We start from the raw sequence: 18,681 nt of genomic DNA, 5'->3' as shown, positions 1-18,681 counted from the left end.
TCGGTGCGAGTTGGCAAGGGGCGTTTTAAAGGTGCGGCTGTTGCCTGTTTTTGATACAGGTGATTGCTGTTGAGACTGAATGCCTTTTTCTCTGCAAATGTTCTGCCATTTATTTGTATCTGCCACTGTTCTGAGCTAGTGACTTTAGTTCCTTGTGCTACGTGGCAATAGCAAGGTCTAGGAATTCATCAAAGACTTGTGGGAAATTTTACTTTTGGGGAGAAATTTTAATTTAACACCGTTACCGAATACCTCGCTAAGATTAACGTGTGGACTGACTTGGGAAGCAAACCTTATCGCGAAATCAACATCAGAATTTCGTGCTGGAAGGTTTTTGGCTTGTGCGCAATTCTACGCAATTCTGTTAACCAGATAAAAAAATGTTCAGTTTTAGGGAAGCGGTGCGACACTGATCAAATGCGTATGCTAGGGCTAGGCTAGGTTTAAGAAACTTACAATCAATCATTTAAAAAACATACTTTAAATGTACATTTTGCACGGATTTAAAACTGTGAAAACCCCATGCAATTAATACACTTTTGAGTCTCATACAAATAGGAGATCAATAAAGTTATCGAAAATGAGGCCAGTATAATGACTGCTTAAGTTTTTTGTTATTTGCAGTGTGACGTTTATCATTAGTTAGGTGTTGCTAACTAAGTTAAGGTGTTGCTTTTCAAAAAGTTGGGGTATGTGTTTTCATGAAGATAGCTATTGAACAGGGACTGTTTTACATTTGCACTTCACATATCAGGCAGGCAGGCAGGCAGGGTTAAGTATTGAGAAAGTATTACATCTTTACTTTTCTATTTACTAAAAAATGCTGGCCTTCATTCTGGAATGACAAAGTAAAAAATACCCTGAGACAATTCGAACGTTGACTGTTTGAGTCCTTGTGAATGTTGTGTACAAAGATAATGTGGCATCATCCACATCAATCTCTAGAAATTAGCTTCCGCACTTTTTCATCAAGTTTTTAATGATTTTTTGTTGCTTGGGAGAGTACAAACTGTTGAATGGTTATTTGATCATATAGTGCAATTTTTTACATATCCTTTATGGTTTGGTTATTAAAGGTAAGAATCAATGTAAATATTTTCATTTCTTTCTCGTACATGTGACCAGTTTTGATGGTGTTGAACTTGGAATGAGCCTAAGCCTGTTTTTTACATTAGTAATAAATTACAGTCAACCAGTAGCACATAGCATTGACAACATGCAGGATAACTGAAGATGATTTTCCTTTGTATATATGCTGCGGCCTACATATATAGATATATATATAGTATTTTAAGTAAGGTATTAAATTTGGGCGGAAGTGAATATGTTTTGCTATAATTTTGCAATCAACACAACGAGTGCAGAAATAGATTATTTATTTACAATTAAAGAAATGTCTAACTTGTTTTGGACTGAATTCCATTCGTTTACGAAAGCAAGTATAAGCAGATTAAAAATTCAATCTCTATAATGGCAATAAAAATGAGAAAAATGGTAACTTTCTTTAGAAAAACAATAGTTCTGATCCACTGCTCTCTGTTCAAATTTAGGGTATCAGAGCATGTGCTTGTTTGATAGAAGTCATACCTACATGCAGTGCCATAGCTAAAACTATATGCCACTTTTACTAAAATAGCAGAACACACACAACCACAAAAGGTAGTGGAAAGTCTGATAGCGCTACTGGTACCGGAAACATTTTCCAGATATTGAAAATATTCCCATTTCACCATGAAAGTAAAATCCATAAACCCTATTAACAAAGCTGGACTACAGCTCTTCTAAAAAAATTGTTGCAAAAAGTTTTTTTTGCTTTGTACTCTTTAATAATATGGATAAGTGCTTTAATTGTACAGTATTGATTTATCACAAAATTAATCTAGATACTCAGCAATTTTTTTTTCATAGTCAGTAAATCTATGGACTAATGGAATTTAATTGTTTGCTATTATTAAACCTAAAGGTTTACTACAAAATGGAAGTGTATATATAAGCAGAAATTTACGCTTTCACCAAAAATAATGCTTTATATTTCAGGTTTTGATAGCCATTAATTATTATTGGTCACTGCTATTCAACAAGAACGTTTTGTACATTGAAAGATATATATTTATATACTGTTTTAGCTGCGACATTTAATAGTCGGAAAAATGTGTGGTGAGTAAATTGTTACTTTTTTCAAAAATTTCTGCTTCTGAAAGTGAAATTGTATTTATTTATTTGTTGGGGTATAAGTTATCTACGCAGAGCTAAGTGTTGCTTGGTTAATATTTACAAGGTAATTTAGGGTTGGAAATCCCTCCATGCTAATTCATATCGAAGTACTTACTCTTTGCCAACCACATCCTGTTTCAAGTGTGACGCTAGTTGTTTTTCTTGGAACTAGTTTTTTGATTTTTTATAGGAGTTCTTATTCCCTGTCTACTGTATGTAAAAGCCCTGATAACGTGAATTTTTTTTCTTTGTAAGCCAAATATTAGCTCTCATCTGAAGTACCTATGAACGTCACAGAAGACAATAGAATGCGGGGTTTTGTTGACTTTGTGTTTGACGTAGTGTTTAGCAATGTGTAACCAACAGTGTAATCTTCCTAAGTTGTTTCTCGGTTTCTTCTTAATGTTGAAGATATATATGTACTTTTAGTTACCAATATATGCCTTGATTATACTTAAGTAGTGGTAGTTCTTTTATAATATGATGTATAATGTGTTGTTTATTACAGGAATATTTGCCTATATCAATTACTCAACTCCAAAGAATAGAAAGTACATCTTGGAAACTATGGTAAATGGCTTGAAAAGACTAGAATATCGCGGCTATGATTCAGCAGGTGGTTGTCTTCATTAAACCCAAAATGCTAGTGTTTGCAACAAACATCCTTTGTATAACTTTTCTTCCTATAATCGTACAAATCAACCTTGATTTAGTGATTTACAGTGAGCCATATTTTTCAGGTATTGCAGTGGATGGCGGAGATGTTAAAAATGACAGTCAGCCCACAGTGCTGGTGAAACAACGGGGAAAAGTGAAGGCTCTTGAGGAAAAAATTTTTAGTGAGATTATGGAGATTTCTGTAATATTTTTTATTCTTTTCTCGTTTATTTATTTTTTTGTTTTGGATCCAGAAAGTGATAACTTTGACTTTGAAACTCAATTTAGTACCCACTGTGGTATTGCTCATACAAGATGGGCTACCCATGGTGTTCCAAACTCTGTTAATAGTCATCCACAACGGTCCGATGATGACAATTGTAAGTAGTTTTTGCCATTTCAACAAGTTTTAAATGATTCTAGGCCACAAAGTTTACTTTTTGATGTTTTTTGTATTGCTTTTGTACTTATTTCTGGTAGTGCTATGCAATACTGTATTTGATTGATACCAATAATATCCAATATTATTTGAATAAAAGTACAAATTTTTGTCGCAGGCTTTGTTGTATGCCATAATGGAATTGTCACAAACTACAAAACAATCAAGACATTTCTGGTTAGATTTGAGTTTATTTTCAATTATTTGAAGTTTTGGAAATGTGGCTGATTTTTACATACTCCTGTTGTGTTTAATATAAAGTTGGTTAATATAATGTGAATTAAAGTCTTTATTTCTTGCTTTAGATCAGCCATAACTATGAATTTGAGTCAGAAACCGACACCGAAGTGATAGCAAAGCTAATAAAATACTTGTGGGACAATCGTGAGATTGAAGATATTTGTTTCAGCACATTGGTGGAACGAGTTATGCAACAAATGGTAATCATAGAACTTCATCACTGATCATATTGTACCAATATGGCACTTACAACATATTTAAATATACAAAGCTCGGTTGTTGTGCTCTAATTCAATTGCATTTTTCTTTTTCCTACAAAAAGGCCTCCATACATTATACTTCCTACTTTTTTAATCTCTTATTTGGTGTTTTCCTTGAAGACATGCTGCTATAGGCCAACATTGTTGCATGTCATATGCTTATGACTAATGTGACATTAGCACTAATAATAACTAAAGACCATAGGAATTTTAATATCTTAAGATTGATACATGAAATATGGTAACTGACCTGAGTTTCTCAGAGGCCATGAATAGCATTTTTTGAATCAAAATTGCCATAAACCAATAAATGCTGTTTACACAGCTATGACGTGTTTACGTTCTTGACGTGTTATTTGTCACAGACTTTTGTTTAACTTGAATTATTTCTGGTTTTATTAGTGTGTGTCTTGCGTTAGTGTGTTTGCCAAATTTATGGCTAGCTGAAATATTTACTGAGTAAGTTTACCAATGATGGTTAAACTTTCGCTTTAAGAAATTAACTTTTGTGTTCAGCGGAATCAAGTTCAACTTTAATTGTTGCTTTTTCATCAGCAAAAATGTAAAAATGTATGATTGCAATTTTGCAGGAAGGAGCTGGTGCTTTTGTCTTCAAAAGTAAATTTTTTCCAGGCCAGTGCATTGCAACCAGGTGAAGTTGTTTCCATAACAGAACATAGATAGATATCATGACTAAACACGTACACTGTAATTAACACTATGACGTCATTGTGCATGTGCAAGCTATGATTGAATGAACATATTTGGAATGACGTAAAAGCGCCCTAAGTTTGTATACATTTAAAATTTCATACCATCATCATATCATCAAATTTCAATTATCTTATACATGTTATTGAACTATAGTATATAACTATAGTATATTTAAATCAATAATCCTAGTAACATATGCATGTTACTTTTGTAGGAGAGGAAGCCCATTGTTAATTGGTGTTCGGAGCAAGTCAAAATTGTCAACCGATAATATTCCTGTTCTGTACAGCTCATGTAAGTTCACATTACTCCCTAAACAAGAGTTCCTTGGGCTGCTTTACTAACTTTTTGTTTCGTCATTTAACACTTGATTCATAATACCATTTGCAATACAGTTTGTTTTGTACTCTGAACTGTGCCTGTGCTAAATATATGTTATATATTTGTTGTATCGTATGCCAATAACATTTTCCTGATCTTTGTTAAAATTCTCATATTGACTGTGATGAGAATTTTATTTTATGGTAATTGCATACATATTCATTCAGTTGTAATTTGGTGAAAAAAACTGACATTGATGGTAACTTTGTAGTTAATATTTTCAGTCGCAGGTGAACGCCGGCCTAGTAAGAGTGGGGGCATGAACCTCTTGAGCGAATACATAAAAGCTACTAAGCCCGCTGTGGTAACTAACCATTTACATGTTCATTCCGTACATAAAGAAAGCGATATTGAACCTACCCAACCAGATGAGGGTAACTGGCATGACCAGTATGTTAGATGAGATATTGCATTCACATGAAAATGAATTATGTTTTGCCAATTGCGTGCTCATGGACAAGAGCAATTTACATCAAAACCATAATCCAGCATTGATTTCTGCAAATTGTAATGTTTCTTAATTGCTGATGAAAAAAATTTGTAGAATTTCTAAAAATAATTAAACTTCATTCTGGCGTAAGCAATTAGATTAGATGTGCAAAACCATACAAGTGTAAATGTCACTAACAACATACTGCTTAAAATAAATCAATAGTGTTGTTTGTTATGCTTTTTTTGAGAGACATACTATTCTGCAAGTTATTTCTCGCTAGGTATAAATATAAAATTGCACTCAGAATTCATCTAGACTGTCTTTATGCAGCCTTAACAGATGGGATAACCATTGTAGTGTAATGCCCTGCAGTGGAGTAGCATTGAAACAGTGCAAATGCATGTGTGATCAACTAATTCTTCATTGCTTGCATTGTTTATTCCACTCTCAAATATTTTTAATTAAGCAGAAGCCCTTGTAATTTTTGTATTTAGTTGCAATTATTGAAGTTTTCATAAAAATAACTGCTGCATTACTCACTTATTGCATTATCATGCCATTGAACATTATCTAAACCAAGGCTATTGTTATAATTATAAGTCTGTTTTAATCAGCTTCAAAGAAGCACATACCTTTGACAAATGGACAAGTTAAAATGGAACGTGCATACAGTACAACAGAATTGGTTGCCCAGCGAGAATCAGAAGGAATTGAATTTTTTGTTGCCTCTGATGCAAGGTTATTAACTGTAATTTGATTCAGACGAAAAGTCATGGAATTTTATGTGCGCCTTATTATTCGAAATCACACATTGGCGTGGTGTGAAGATGGTCTTTATATTACAGTGCAATCATTGAACATACCAACCAAGTCATCTTCCTTGAAGATGATGATGTAGCAGCGATGGTTGATGGAGGTAGGTACAGTCAAGTAATGCTGCTTGCCGAAATCCGCTCTTTATTTATTAAAGAAACACATTGTAGTGAATAACCTGCTATCGTGCATGACAGCCAGTAATGAGGTCATGGGTAGGTCTTGCAACATGCGTTTACTTAGTCGTCACGATATTTGCCTGTGTAAACAAGCACTGGAACTCGGAGTGTGGTGCATTGTACTTAATGGCATTAGCCGCATTACAAACACCTTAACCAAATAATGAGCTTTCTCTAATTAGCAAATAAATGTCTGAAGGAACGGTGATGTAACCAGGCTTATTAAGTCACATTTTCACTTTTATTCGTTCAATTTTCGTTTACAGTGCATTGTGCTTGTGTACTATTTGTGGTAGAGTGCAGTGTGTTTCATGACTGGATAGCACATCAGTGTGATGTAGCTGTTTCGTCATTGCTATCACCCATAAAATCAAATATAAGATATCTCTCTGAGTTTCCCTACAGCAAATATATCAGTTTTGATTAATTATACTGTTAAATGATTAACAAACTCAAGAATAATTCAATCATCGGATGATATTTACTCTTGCACCGTTTTTTAATATCCATTCATAGTTTATTCATTACATAGGTCTCTCCATACATCGGATTAAGAGAGGGAAACTCAATGAAGCTAGCACTCGTGTAATAACGTCACTGGAACTGGAACTGCAGCAAATTATGAAGGGAAATCACTCCTCATTCATGCAGAAGGTTAAAAATTTGCAAAGAATAGTAGAAATCAATTAATAGCAAGACCATTTAACTCAAGATTTGACGGCAGAATAACTGAGTGCATGTTAAAGTTAGTTTAGTAATTTTTTTAGGAAATCTTTGAGCAACCAGAATCTGTTGTAAACACAATGAGAGGTCGTATGCTGTGGGATGAAAGTCGTGTAGTTCTCGGAGGTCTCATGGACCACATCGATGAAATCAGAAGATGCAGAAGAATCATCATCATTGCTTGTGGGACCAGTTATCATTCGGCTATTGCAGTGAGTTGCCTGCATTTTAATTTGCACAAATTTTAGTTAGTTTATCAAATTAATATACAGTTATCGGATTGTCCTTAAAAATGCTGCAGTGAAATACGTCATTGAGTTCAATATCATGTCTCAGTTTTCTTACTTGGTAATTGAATAAAATTCTATGTTATAAAATGACAAGCTGACTTATTTACAGACCAGACAGCTTCTTGAAGAGATGACCGAGTTGCCGGTCATGGTTGAACTGGCCTCGGACTTCTTGGATCGACAAACTCCAATATTCAGAGATGATGTCTGCTTTTTTATTAGGTAAATATTTGAAACAAACAAATATTCTCCGAAACCAAACATAGATTCTACAAAATACAAAAATAATTTTTTCACTTTTCAATCCACAAATGCTTACTTAGTCACGTATTCAAGCACAGCTTTGACAGTTGTGTGGAAAAGTTTGTATTTTTATACCACTTAACACCCTCTCAATGTATAAGTCAACACTCTCTAGAGTCTTGAGTTTCCTATTCTTTACCATATTTTGTATGATCTTAGCAAAGTATATTCTTTTTGGGTCATGTTAAAGTTATGCATTGTACTAATTTATCAATCAACCTATGAAAGTCATAATACTAGTGTGTAGTATCTTAATTCTTATACTGTATATCCAGGGTTGCCATATCGTCCCTATTTCTAAGATTTGTCCTTATTTTTAAGGTCTGTGTCTTAAATAATATTTTTGCCTTTTTTTCTAAGAAATGTCTTTATTTTTACACTTCTAACACGGTGAGAGATTCCTCTGTCCAACCGTGAAACCGCTTTGTGTTTAACTGCGGCAACAAGCGAAGAAATCAAACATATAATAGGAACCTTACTCTGGCCAGTAAAGCAAAGCCTGCAAGCAAGCACTGTTGGATATCGCAAATTCTGATTTAGACCCTTTTGTGACGTCACAATTCCCAGTCTGACTTAATATGCGATGTATAGGCAACTTCAACTACACAATGTTATAGGACTATAGGCTACTTCCTAACAGCGCTTATCGAAAACAATAATAAGCATTGGAAATCAACACGCTAACGTCATGTTTGAAGATTAAATATTAGGCTCAACTGGTGGAAAAAAGAACTTCATTTTCAGAACAGAACTTTATTTTCAGGCAGAAAAAAAGTTCTCTATTCCTCCAGTTGAGACTTAGTACATTACGTCGCCTGTTATAAAATATTGACAAGTAACAAACGTTCAAACGTATTTTTTTTTGTTTTCATTCAAACGAAAATAAATAAAAGGAATTTTTTCAGCAAAGGAAAGGCGCCATCGAACGGATGGCGGGCAATTTAATTAATCATATGTTTAAATTACCATGTTTATAAATATCTTTTAACCGATTTCATCTCACTAATCCACAAATCATTGAACTTAAACGGTCATGGACAATGGTTACAGGTATGAACAAAACGTTTGCTGCTATGCTTCATTAATGCCCCAACGTGATGGCATTTCCCTCATCTTTATTGTTTAAAATACGTGCACATTGATTACATAAGGCAGATGTTTTAGATTAGACCAGCAGAGAGTGATAATTTCACAGCCGTTTTAAAACTTTTCTTCGATTTTATCATCCATAGTCAATCTGGTGAAACAGCGGACACATTGATGGCTTTGCACTACTGCAAGAAGAGGGGAGCACTCAGTGTTGGAATCACGAATACTGTTGGCAGCTCGATATCACGCCTTACAGACTGTGGTGTCCACATCAATGCTGGACCCGAAATAGGTGTTGCTAGCACAAAAGTAAGTATTTTAACTATTTTTATCTCTAAGTTCTACGAAGGGTATGGTGGTGGTTTGGTTTAAAAAATTTTGCATGGTCATCCCATGTAATGCATTGTAAATTGTTTAATTTGTATTTAGGCATACACAAGTCAGTTTGTTGCTCTTGTAATGTTTTCGCTGATGATGTCGGAAGACAGATTGTCCAAGCGATCAAGATACTTGGAAATCGTGGAAGCCCTCAAAGAGCTACCAGGTATCACCAGATAAACGTTTCCGTGAACATCTGAAAAAACAGAAAAATTTTAAAAGCTGTCGGTTTTGACTTATGATTTTATGTAATTTCAGAGAAAATTAAGGAGGTTCTTTCACTGGATAGCGAAATCAAGAAGTTAGCCGAATGTTTGTACAAAAATAAATCAATGCTGGTGATGGGAAGAGGATTCAACTTTGCGACATGCTTAGAAGGGGCACTCGTAAGTGATAGATATTTGCTTTTCTAAACTACGTTGTTTAAACTGCTCGATTCACGGCCATTTCCAAAAGTTCAATTAGATTAGATTAGAACCACAATTAGAATTTTGTAATCCGGTTGAGTTAAATCATGCCAACGCTGCAAAGTCTTGTGGGGCAACTTTCGCAATACTTCTGAGAACCTCGTATCGATATGTATTATTGCTCACTCTTTAAAACCGTTGGATTTCTTCATAGAAAATAAAGGAAATCACCTACATGCACAGTGAAGGCATTCTAGCAGGAGAACTGAAACACGGGCCTCTGGCGTTAGTAGATGTTGAGATGCCTGTAGTTATCATCGTAACTAAAGACCACGTTTACTCCAAAGTGCAAAACGCTCTTCAGCAAGTCGTTGCCAGACATGTAAGTATGAGATATAATTTAACTGTAAATGGTCTATTGTATCGTGTTGACGCTTTAAGCTTCTAAGTGGTGGTTATTTCGGACAACTGTGCAGAACTTGCCACCCAGTTTAGTCGAAGCAGGGTAAGGCATGTTACAAGAAGATTAAGGATGCTATATAAAACAAACATACGACTCTTGCTCAGCTGCGCTCTGCTTATGCTAGCAACTTACAACAACATTTTCAATTCTTAACCGGCTGTGATATTTAACTTCTTTTATAACTTAATCCAGAGTCGACCTATTCTCATTTGTGAGAAGGATGACAAGGACAGCATGAAGTACGCATCTAATATCCTCGAAGTGCCACACACGGTTGATTGCCTGCAAGGCATCTTGACCGTCATTCCATTACAGCTGTTATCTCTGCATATCGCTGAGCTCAAGGGTCTCGATGTGAGTCGTTATAACAGATTACACGATCCGATAAGATTTTCGTTTTTGATTTGAAATAAAACAAGTTTTTGCTGTTGATATTGCCTAACCGGTTTCGCCTAGTACTTGTTTGCAAACGATTGTTTTCGTCAACTGCGTTTAGTCTTGGGATGCTGGATTAGCTAGAAAATTAGGTACATGAATTTAAGAGGATTATTGAACTGTTGTTGCGGTAATTAATTCCGTAATACTGAAATGCAATATAAGTGATGACATATTAGTATTATTACATTTCATACAGTTTTGACAACATTTTACTGCTTAATACAGGTCGACTTTCCCAGAAACCTGGCGAAATCAGTAACGGTGGAATGAAGGAACGCAGCCTACCCACGTCACTCTACTGTCACATGTTTTGTTGCTCTTGTTTATATATGGCCATGACCACGTCCGACATTTTTCTTGATGTTTCTATTTCGATATTTATTTAAAGGCAACAATATTTCTATTTCTTGTTTCCAAAGTTCCTGTCTTTACACTCTATAAAAACTTTATTACCACCCTGTTTTTAACGATCCGAATGTTTTAGGGGGTGCTTTCACAATGTAACTAAAGTTCATCTGTGTTTATGTCAAAAACGTTTTTGGACAATTTTGTTTAATTGTACGTCTAGTAGCAATATTCCGCTTTTGAAAGGAACGAACAATCAAACTACGCAAAATCAGTTTCTAACTAAAAGGAAACTGATCTGTAAATTACAGTACAATTTTTTCATCTTTTTTTCTGGTTCGCATGAAAATATATCGTAATTGAGCTTTCATGAAAATGTCTTCTGGTCTAACACATGCACATTTGGAGCATCTTGCCATTTGGACATAAATTGCGTAGTACATGGTGAAAGCAAACCGGTTCCATTTAAGCCTTTGTTGGTCCGTCAGCCTTTACTTTGATCCGATATGTGCATTATTTTTCTACTCCACTTTCTATTGAAGTCAACGCTCGATTTTTGTATGTATCTAGCGATTTAATGTCGAGGAAGATAGTTACCATTATAGCAGATTTAGATATGGCCTAGATTCCTAGAAATATCAATAGGCTGTTTAATCTGAATTTTTATATCCCTTTATGTCTAGTTTGTTCTGTATTAATTCTTTGTGTAACTTCGCTTGCCTAAGGTGCATTCTTCATAAGTATTTCGAATGCAAAAGGTTTTATGTAGTTGTGCACTATGGTGATATAACTTTGGTAGCCTGTTTATAGCTGTATAATTCGATGTTTTATTGTTATTTTTGTGCTTAGACTAGATGCAGTATAAGTCGTCTTTTTTTCTTCAGTAGCATAGCGTAGTGTTTGTGAAAGAATGTAAGCACCGTTTATCTAAGTACAATGAGGTTTGTAGTTTGCAGTGTTGAGTTATAATATGATATATGACTTTAGGCGCTGTTATGATATCAAGATTTTTTGCCCAGATATTAAAGTTGCGTGTACTGTTTATGTTTGTGCCTAGCTGCAGTAACAAATTTTTAGTCAGTTGTTTATACGGTAATGTGCGAGCTTCAGTTGCTGTGCTAAATGACATCGGGTGCACATTCACAAAGACCACTGAGGTCAAACTGGATAATAGGATAATAAACCGTCGTATTATTACTCGTGGTGTCTCATTGATCACTCTATTTAAGCTGACATATTTCTAGCAAGGACGTTATTAAATTATTATTTATTGAGAATGACACCATGTGCAGTAACAACGAAGCCTAAATGGTAATTATTTATATTTTATTCCAACACTGGCGTGTGTGGAAAACACTTTTGTGGCGACGTGTATTTCCTGCTTGGTAGTGTAATCTGGCAACTTTGCATGACGGATTATTTCCCCCTTGTGACTTTACTGCGCCTGATTTCAAAGATCTTTGTTGTTGCCGCATGAACATTAACTAGGAGTGTAGAACTTTGTGGCAGAAGTAAGACCATCAATTAAGTTACTTACACAGAAATACGCTAAAGGTAACCGAAGTATGGAAAGTAGATGTAAGTTAGGGTAGCTATTGGGGCAAGAATTTTTAAAGTAAAAAGAAAAAGGTGACTGCCTTATGCAAGTAATTGCGTCTTTGCCTAAGCAAAAATGTTGCATTCAGCGTTTATCTGAAGATTTCGCGCTGAAATATTGGGACCGCTTCGGTTACGATTTTGACCATATATTATGAAGAAATTGTATATCACCTGAGTTGGCCAGACATTCAAAATTCAGCGTAGTTGTTTCGCCGTATTACAGTAGATTGATGATTGTTCTAACAAAGCTTTATTCTAACTGCAGTTTCTAGAGTGAATTTAAATGTTATTTGATGGATACTTTGAAGCAAACGTCACCAACGCGCACTGTTTGTATGGGTTTGTTATGGATACTGCTTCCTATTGACTTTGCTATGGTAAGACGTGTTGGATGTGTAATTCTTCATGAAACTTACATTAATTGGTATGTAATATTTTGTTTCGATTATCAACTTCAGAAAACTTAATTGACGTTTATATAATGCGCAAGCACATGATACACAAACAGCATTGTTAATGAATCATGTTTGTATAAACAGCTCATTTCGATGTGACAGGATGTTCCAAATTTCCGAACTAGCACCATCGTAAGGCTCTAATGCGTCGAGGTTTTTATAGAACGTGTGAGATAACTTCCTTGCTCAGCAATTTAGTTTATCCCTTAAAGCCGAACAGCTTTTAATTTACAGTAGGCCTACCCAGTTTAGTAAAGCAAACATTACAAGCACGGTAATGATTGCCATTCTTAATATGCAGCCATATAACCGTACGCTTATACATGGAAAAGCTTGCGTTTTGTCTGAAAACGAACTGTTTTATTTATTAACACACTTTGCAAATTAATGTCTACACAAGGCCGGGCTGCAATATATTTGTCCATTTAACGCACAGGTTTGATAAGTTTGTTTAAATTTTGGCCATTTTTATATCTATGATTTTTAGTTGCTAGCATGAACACTTTTATATTTCAAGTATTTAAAATTTAAACGATACTGTGCATCTTTTCTCTACCTCGCCTAATATGTAGTTGCATCGAATATTTGTCTTATCGTAGGGAAAGCACCGCAAACGCTATCAGATTGAATCGCTAGAGTCTAGACCAGGGGTTCTTAAACTTTTTGGCACACGCCCCCCTTGACGGTACCTAAAAATTTCGCGCGCCCCCTCATTGCAAAATAAAAAAGCATTAAACAAAACAGCAATTTATTTTCAGTTAACTTTCATTAATGAGAAGGATGTAGTTGTTTTTGGGAAACCAAACGTTTAATTCGAGGCTTTGTGGAAGATAATGCATATCTTAGGTCGGCTACACAGTCAAGTTTGTTCCTAGGCTTTGTCTTTATATTCATGGAGATGACACTGCAAACGACTTGGTCTCAAAACGTCGTTGTTTAGCTTTTCTAAGCATATCACGCATTGCGGTACGACTTTTTCGTTCACTGTGGTATCTATACAGCCATACGTCAGCTAATTTTGGTCATACTTTCTCTTTTTTCCACTCAATACAATTAGTTTAATTACTAAAATATCTGGTTATTAAATCAATACTAAATTTAAGTTTTACTTCATTTTACGGTTTTAATATTGGCTGACGTTGGTTTTACCGTATTTAAACCGGGTGCGCGACATTACTATTTTTATTATGTGTGGCCGACACTGCACACAAGTTTTCAATCGTTAATGACTCCAAAATTATACGTCGTAAACTGATCGGATATTTACAGGTTAGTAGCAAAAACATCTGGTTTCCTCTATACATCATTATTGTAAAACTAAAGAAAATGCATTTAGTGTAAATTAAGTATTTCTACGAGTGATACATTTGTAAAAGTTTTTCTTGTTACACCGCCCCCCGTTGTGAGAAAAACAGGTCGCGCTAAAAGAGAACAGTTAGTCGAGCTAGGATTGCATGAATGAGTAAAGGAAAACAATACGCTTCAACGCGGAGAGACACCAAATATTATGACGTAACCATTGACGTATTTCAGAGTCAAATTTCAAAAATACAATTGCCATCGTGACAAACATTTTAGTAAAAATGAACCTATAGCGAAAGTCAAGAAAGCATGTTTAGACATAGCTCATATAATAATAATAGACAGTTTGTCATCTCTCGCGCCCCCCTTATGAATGTTACACTCCCCCCAGTTTAAGAACCACTGGTCTAGACGGCTAGAGCGTGAGTATGATATGCTACCGTTTAGTTTTCGCTATTAATTATGAGGAGCGAAAATATGGTGCCACCGTGCTGCTCTTTGTTATGGCACAATAAATCAATTGTGTACGTGCAATAAATGAAAAACAAAGCGGCAAAGTCTGGAGAGCTTTAAAACAGACAAAATGCTAACTGTAACTGTAATGAAGCGATAACAATAGAAAGTTAACATGGTCATCACTTATTAATCTGACTGGAAACTACAGCAGTTTTCAACGAGAAATCGAGTTTGAAAAGACAAAAATTTTGGGTGATGGCCCGCACTGAAGCCTCAATCCTTTGTTTGAACGCCAATTTATAGTAAATAAATTTTCTTTATTTATTATAAATCGGCATGAAGATAAAGAATTTGGCCTGCACGTTCATGAATCTCGTGCATGCAGCTGCCACACTTTCCACTTTGTGAGTTATCAAACCCAAATATGATCGATTTCAATCTATCGGAATTTAAAAGTAAATCTGTAACTAAAATGCACAACACTATTGCAAAATAACTTTTGTGAAAGTGTGACTGTCTTTTTTACAAAATAAGCATAACAACAGTCGGTCAATATGATCTGCAGTTATTTTATTACGTAACACAGTAACATCCATTTTCTTATTAACCATGATTTGTGAGGTTTGAGATAAAGCTAACCTTGTCACCAATTAATTGGATATTTTCCTATTTATGCAAGTAAAACTAAATGCAATGACTATCGCGGTTACGCTGGCAAAGTTTCACAGTTTCCCAGGGAGCCAGTAGAGAAACTAATAACCTAAGGTATTGGTAGACACAAACCAAACAGCTCATCCTCGGTGCAACTGTATTTCAAGATCCTGCTGCATATACAATATCAAAAATAATAGTAACCAAGGTGTCGGTACTGCACCCATGGGCATAACTTGTTTTGTGGTTACTGGGAACTGTTTTTATCGGGTTTAGTTATAAGTATTATTTCATAAACTTTTGTCATTTTTTGTCATCAAAATTGCTATTATTACTAGATATTATGATTTGTTATATAAACAGAACATATTTGAAGGAGTTTTATACGAATTTCCAACAATAATATTTAAGGTAGTAGTTCTGTGCTGCATAATAAAAAGTTTTTGCTATCTGACAAGAAACACTCACGCTGTTGAAGCTGTTTTTATTGTTAACCTAACTTGGTGGTTTATAGCCAATACGCTACTAATTTATTGTAAACATCTACCAGTTGCAATTTAGGCCGAACTAAACCTTAAATAATGAAACTCAACTTTGTCCACATCTATTTTTTTGCTAAACTATTCACTTATTTTTAAAAATCGACTGCATGGCTTAATTATAGTGAAATAGTCACTGGAAACCATTATATAACGCCATGTAAATTATTTTACAAAATAATAACCACTGTATCAATGCTGTAACGATATAATTTTTTTAAGACTCAAGTCATTTGGGAAGTTGATTTAAGTCAAGTTGAGTCGAATAACAAATTGGATCAAGTCAAGTCAAATTAAAATATAATGCAAGTTAAACCAAGTCATGTCATTGGCTATACCTTTAACCGATCGTTCACAACGAAATCAAAAGTCTATAATTCAGTTTGTCAATAAATTAACAACTAAGATTTAAGTACTCCCATGAAGTTCATTTCCGAGACTCAAGTCAAGTCATTTCAAGCATTGACTCGAGTCAAGTCAAGTAATCTAAAAATGTGACTCTAGTCATTACAACACTACACTGTATGGTAACTGTAAATTTGGGAATGATTGTAATAACATTAGAGTTAATAATGGTAAATGGTCTTTGTAATGATTTATTGTTTTTTAAAAAGTTTTCTTTTTTCTGTAGGCAGATGCTATATGTAGCTCCTCTCGACGGTATCCTGTAAAATATTGCTATGGTAAGATGACACTTTAATTGAATCGAATTTCTTAAATTAGATTTAGTTTGGTACCAAACTGTGCAATAGTAACTTAGTACTTATACTGAGTAACATTTTTTAGAAATTTGTTTTTATAGAATTTGTTTTTATCTAAAAAAATTTTGTGATGTTGATGACATGCCAACTACCAATTTTTTTAGCTGTAAGCTATGTGCAAGCTTTTACTAATCAGGATTTTTTTAAACTAAGGTATCACTGCGTATTGTTGTGGAAGCCATTTGCAAAACTGCTGCTGGGAGGAAATATGGAAAGTTTGGTGTAAGAAAATTATTAGTATTTTATTTTAGCTTATATCTAGTTTTTAACCAGTAAAACTAATTTCCTTTTAAGCCATGGTGCAAAAAAAAAATTTTAATATTTTGGTTGTATTACTATTTGGAATGTGCTAAATTATTCTTTTAAAACTTAAATTGGCTAGTTGAACAGAATTAATCTATTTACTGTAGTACTTATGTAGTAGTTATATGTAGTCTTGAAAAGTTTTCGTTTATGTTTCAGGGTTTTGGGTAATCGTATTCGTGGTGCTTACTGCGCTGTTTGCTTGTTTGGGATATTACTGCAGCGCGGTTGCTAGTGAACCGACTTATGGAGTTTTAAGAACAGAGTCTTTTAACATTTTTCATCGATTCCGAAGATCACCATCCCAAGGATATGAACCAATCGATGAAAGCTGGAAAGTAAGCTGTTGGCTCATATTTGCAATAACTTTATTCCTTGTGGATTATTTTAAACTAGACATTTGCAAAGAATGCATGATAGATATTTCAAACTAAGAGACTTATTTACCTTTAGCTTGATATCAATCAATAAAACCCAGAAGTTCTGCTTTGATGTTCACTAATCTTGAAGCATCATAAGAATCATGTGTATAATTAGCTAATATAATTACTGTAGTTTTTATATAAGGTAAATTACAATAGCTTTGTTGACCTGTCCGTAATTAATAAAAATAATTTGCTTTTTTATCCTATTTCGTACAAATTTCATTTACCAATTTTGACAGCCACCAGATCATGTAGAGCTTCCTCCTTATACTCCAACCGCATCACAAAGTGCACCATTACCAACCGACTCTAATATTTCGCAGAACATGCCATATTTGGTGACTATATACTTTTTCACCCTCCATCTTTTTGAACAGATCTATTTATATAACTAATTTTTCAAGAAAAGCGCCGTTTATTAATTTCAATTCTTGAATTTTGTTTAAAACTTTGCGCAATTTTAATGCAGGAACCTCCCCCTCCTTACACAACTGTCGCAACCCACCCTCAACCGGAATCCACTGAGGAAACGACCGTAGTGCCGAGTGCACCCCCTGAGGAAACTGCTGGCTCTTCACAGAGCGCAATCACCTCCACTGCCACTTCAACAGTGGTATCCTCTCGATAACAGTCTTTTTACAATTGTTTGATTTTGCTTGTCAGTGTTGGAGGAAATCTTACATATTTATTTTGAGTCAGGCTAGGTTTTTGAAACATTCTAACATTTCCGTTTAAAGTAGAGCACCTTTAGCAAATTTTTAGAGAAGATTTTTGCGACACTTTAACAAATAAACACCAGAGCAAAGGAAATATTTAAACTTTCAAGAAAGTCAAAATAATGTTTTGTAAGTAAACGTTGAGTAAAAAAGTTAATAAAAACTTTTAGTTTAGTATCATATTTGTTGTGAGTAACTTGGCAAGCATTATTATAAGTCCATGCAATTCAGTACTTGTGAACCATCGGTTTTAATGGTGGTGTTATACAGCCCGATTGTTTTATGACATTAATCTATGGGTGCCCAATTCGCTGTTTATCAAGTATGTTAAACCTGTTTTAAAGTTTTGATCTATAAAGCTTGTGATATGCTGTGTAGTTTTCTGAAAATTTATTCTCGATATTTATGCTTCGAGGTTTGTTTAAGTTGGCACAAAACTCGCAAATGTGATTTTTTATTGTTAATCAGGCAAATATATTGTAAGTTATCAATATCTGTTGGTTATTTTGTTTGGTATAGCATATATTATTTTTAATAACGAGAGATCGAAATTTGAGATCCTACCATCCTAATCTAGTTACAGCATGGACTTGACGTTGGCCGCTAGGAAAAAATCGGTAAAAATAAATAAGCATGTTCTTGATGCTCAGTTATTGTCAGCTTGGAAGGCATTATATGAAGTTAATGCAGCCATTAGCGCTATGATAT

At 34.6% G+C, this 18,681-nt stretch overlaps 2 protein-coding genes across 5 annotated transcripts; both read left to right on the top strand.

The window, feature by feature from the left end:
• The first annotated feature begins 2,033 nt into the window (after window positions 1-2,033).
• On the top strand, window positions 2,034-11,808 carry LOC143464463 (glutamine--fructose-6-phosphate aminotransferase [isomerizing] 2-like). Of its 4 annotated transcripts, XM_076962242.1 has the most exons (20): window positions 2,034-2,157; window positions 2,723-2,830; window positions 2,955-3,053; window positions 3,126-3,251; window positions 3,429-3,487; window positions 3,616-3,750; window positions 4,401-4,462; window positions 4,739-4,818; window positions 5,130-5,279; window positions 5,953-6,076; window positions 6,184-6,254; window positions 6,863-6,984; window positions 7,098-7,265; window positions 7,453-7,565; window positions 8,879-9,044; window positions 9,165-9,279; window positions 9,372-9,499; window positions 9,735-9,902; window positions 10,176-10,337; window positions 10,647-11,808. In XM_076962242.1, the coding sequence occupies exons 1-20, from the start codon at window positions 2,151-2,153 to the stop codon at window positions 10,689-10,691; spliced, it is 2,208 nt and encodes a 735-aa protein (XP_076818357.1). In that variant the 5' UTR covers window positions 2,034-2,150; the 3' UTR covers window positions 10,692-11,808. The 4 variants fall into 4 exon arrangements, with proteins under 4 accessions (XP_076818357.1, XP_076818359.1, XP_076818356.1 ...); XM_076962244.1 differs by lacking the exon at window positions 5,130-5,279; XM_076962241.1 differs by having other exon boundaries at window positions 2,955-3,251.
• A 784-nt stretch (window positions 11,809-12,592) lies between these two features.
• LOC143464464 (uncharacterized) lies at window positions 12,593-18,464 on the top strand. Its single transcript, XM_076962245.1, has 6 exons — window positions 12,593-12,742; window positions 16,400-16,451; window positions 16,683-16,751; window positions 16,992-17,170; window positions 17,497-17,595; window positions 17,727-18,464. The coding sequence occupies exons 1-6, from the start codon at window positions 12,659-12,661 to the stop codon at window positions 17,883-17,885; spliced, it is 642 nt and encodes a 213-aa protein (XP_076818360.1). The 5' UTR covers window positions 12,593-12,658; the 3' UTR covers window positions 17,886-18,464.
• Window positions 18,465-18,681: the final 217 nt, after the last annotated feature.

This window comes from Clavelina lepadiformis, chromosome 7 (assembly GCF_947623445.1).
Source record: "Clavelina lepadiformis chromosome 7, kaClaLepa1.1, whole genome shotgun sequence".
Lineage (NCBI taxonomy): Eukaryota > Metazoa > Chordata > Ascidiacea > Aplousobranchia > Clavelinidae > Clavelina > Clavelina lepadiformis.
This window is presented reverse-complemented; position numbering and strand designations above follow the sequence as displayed.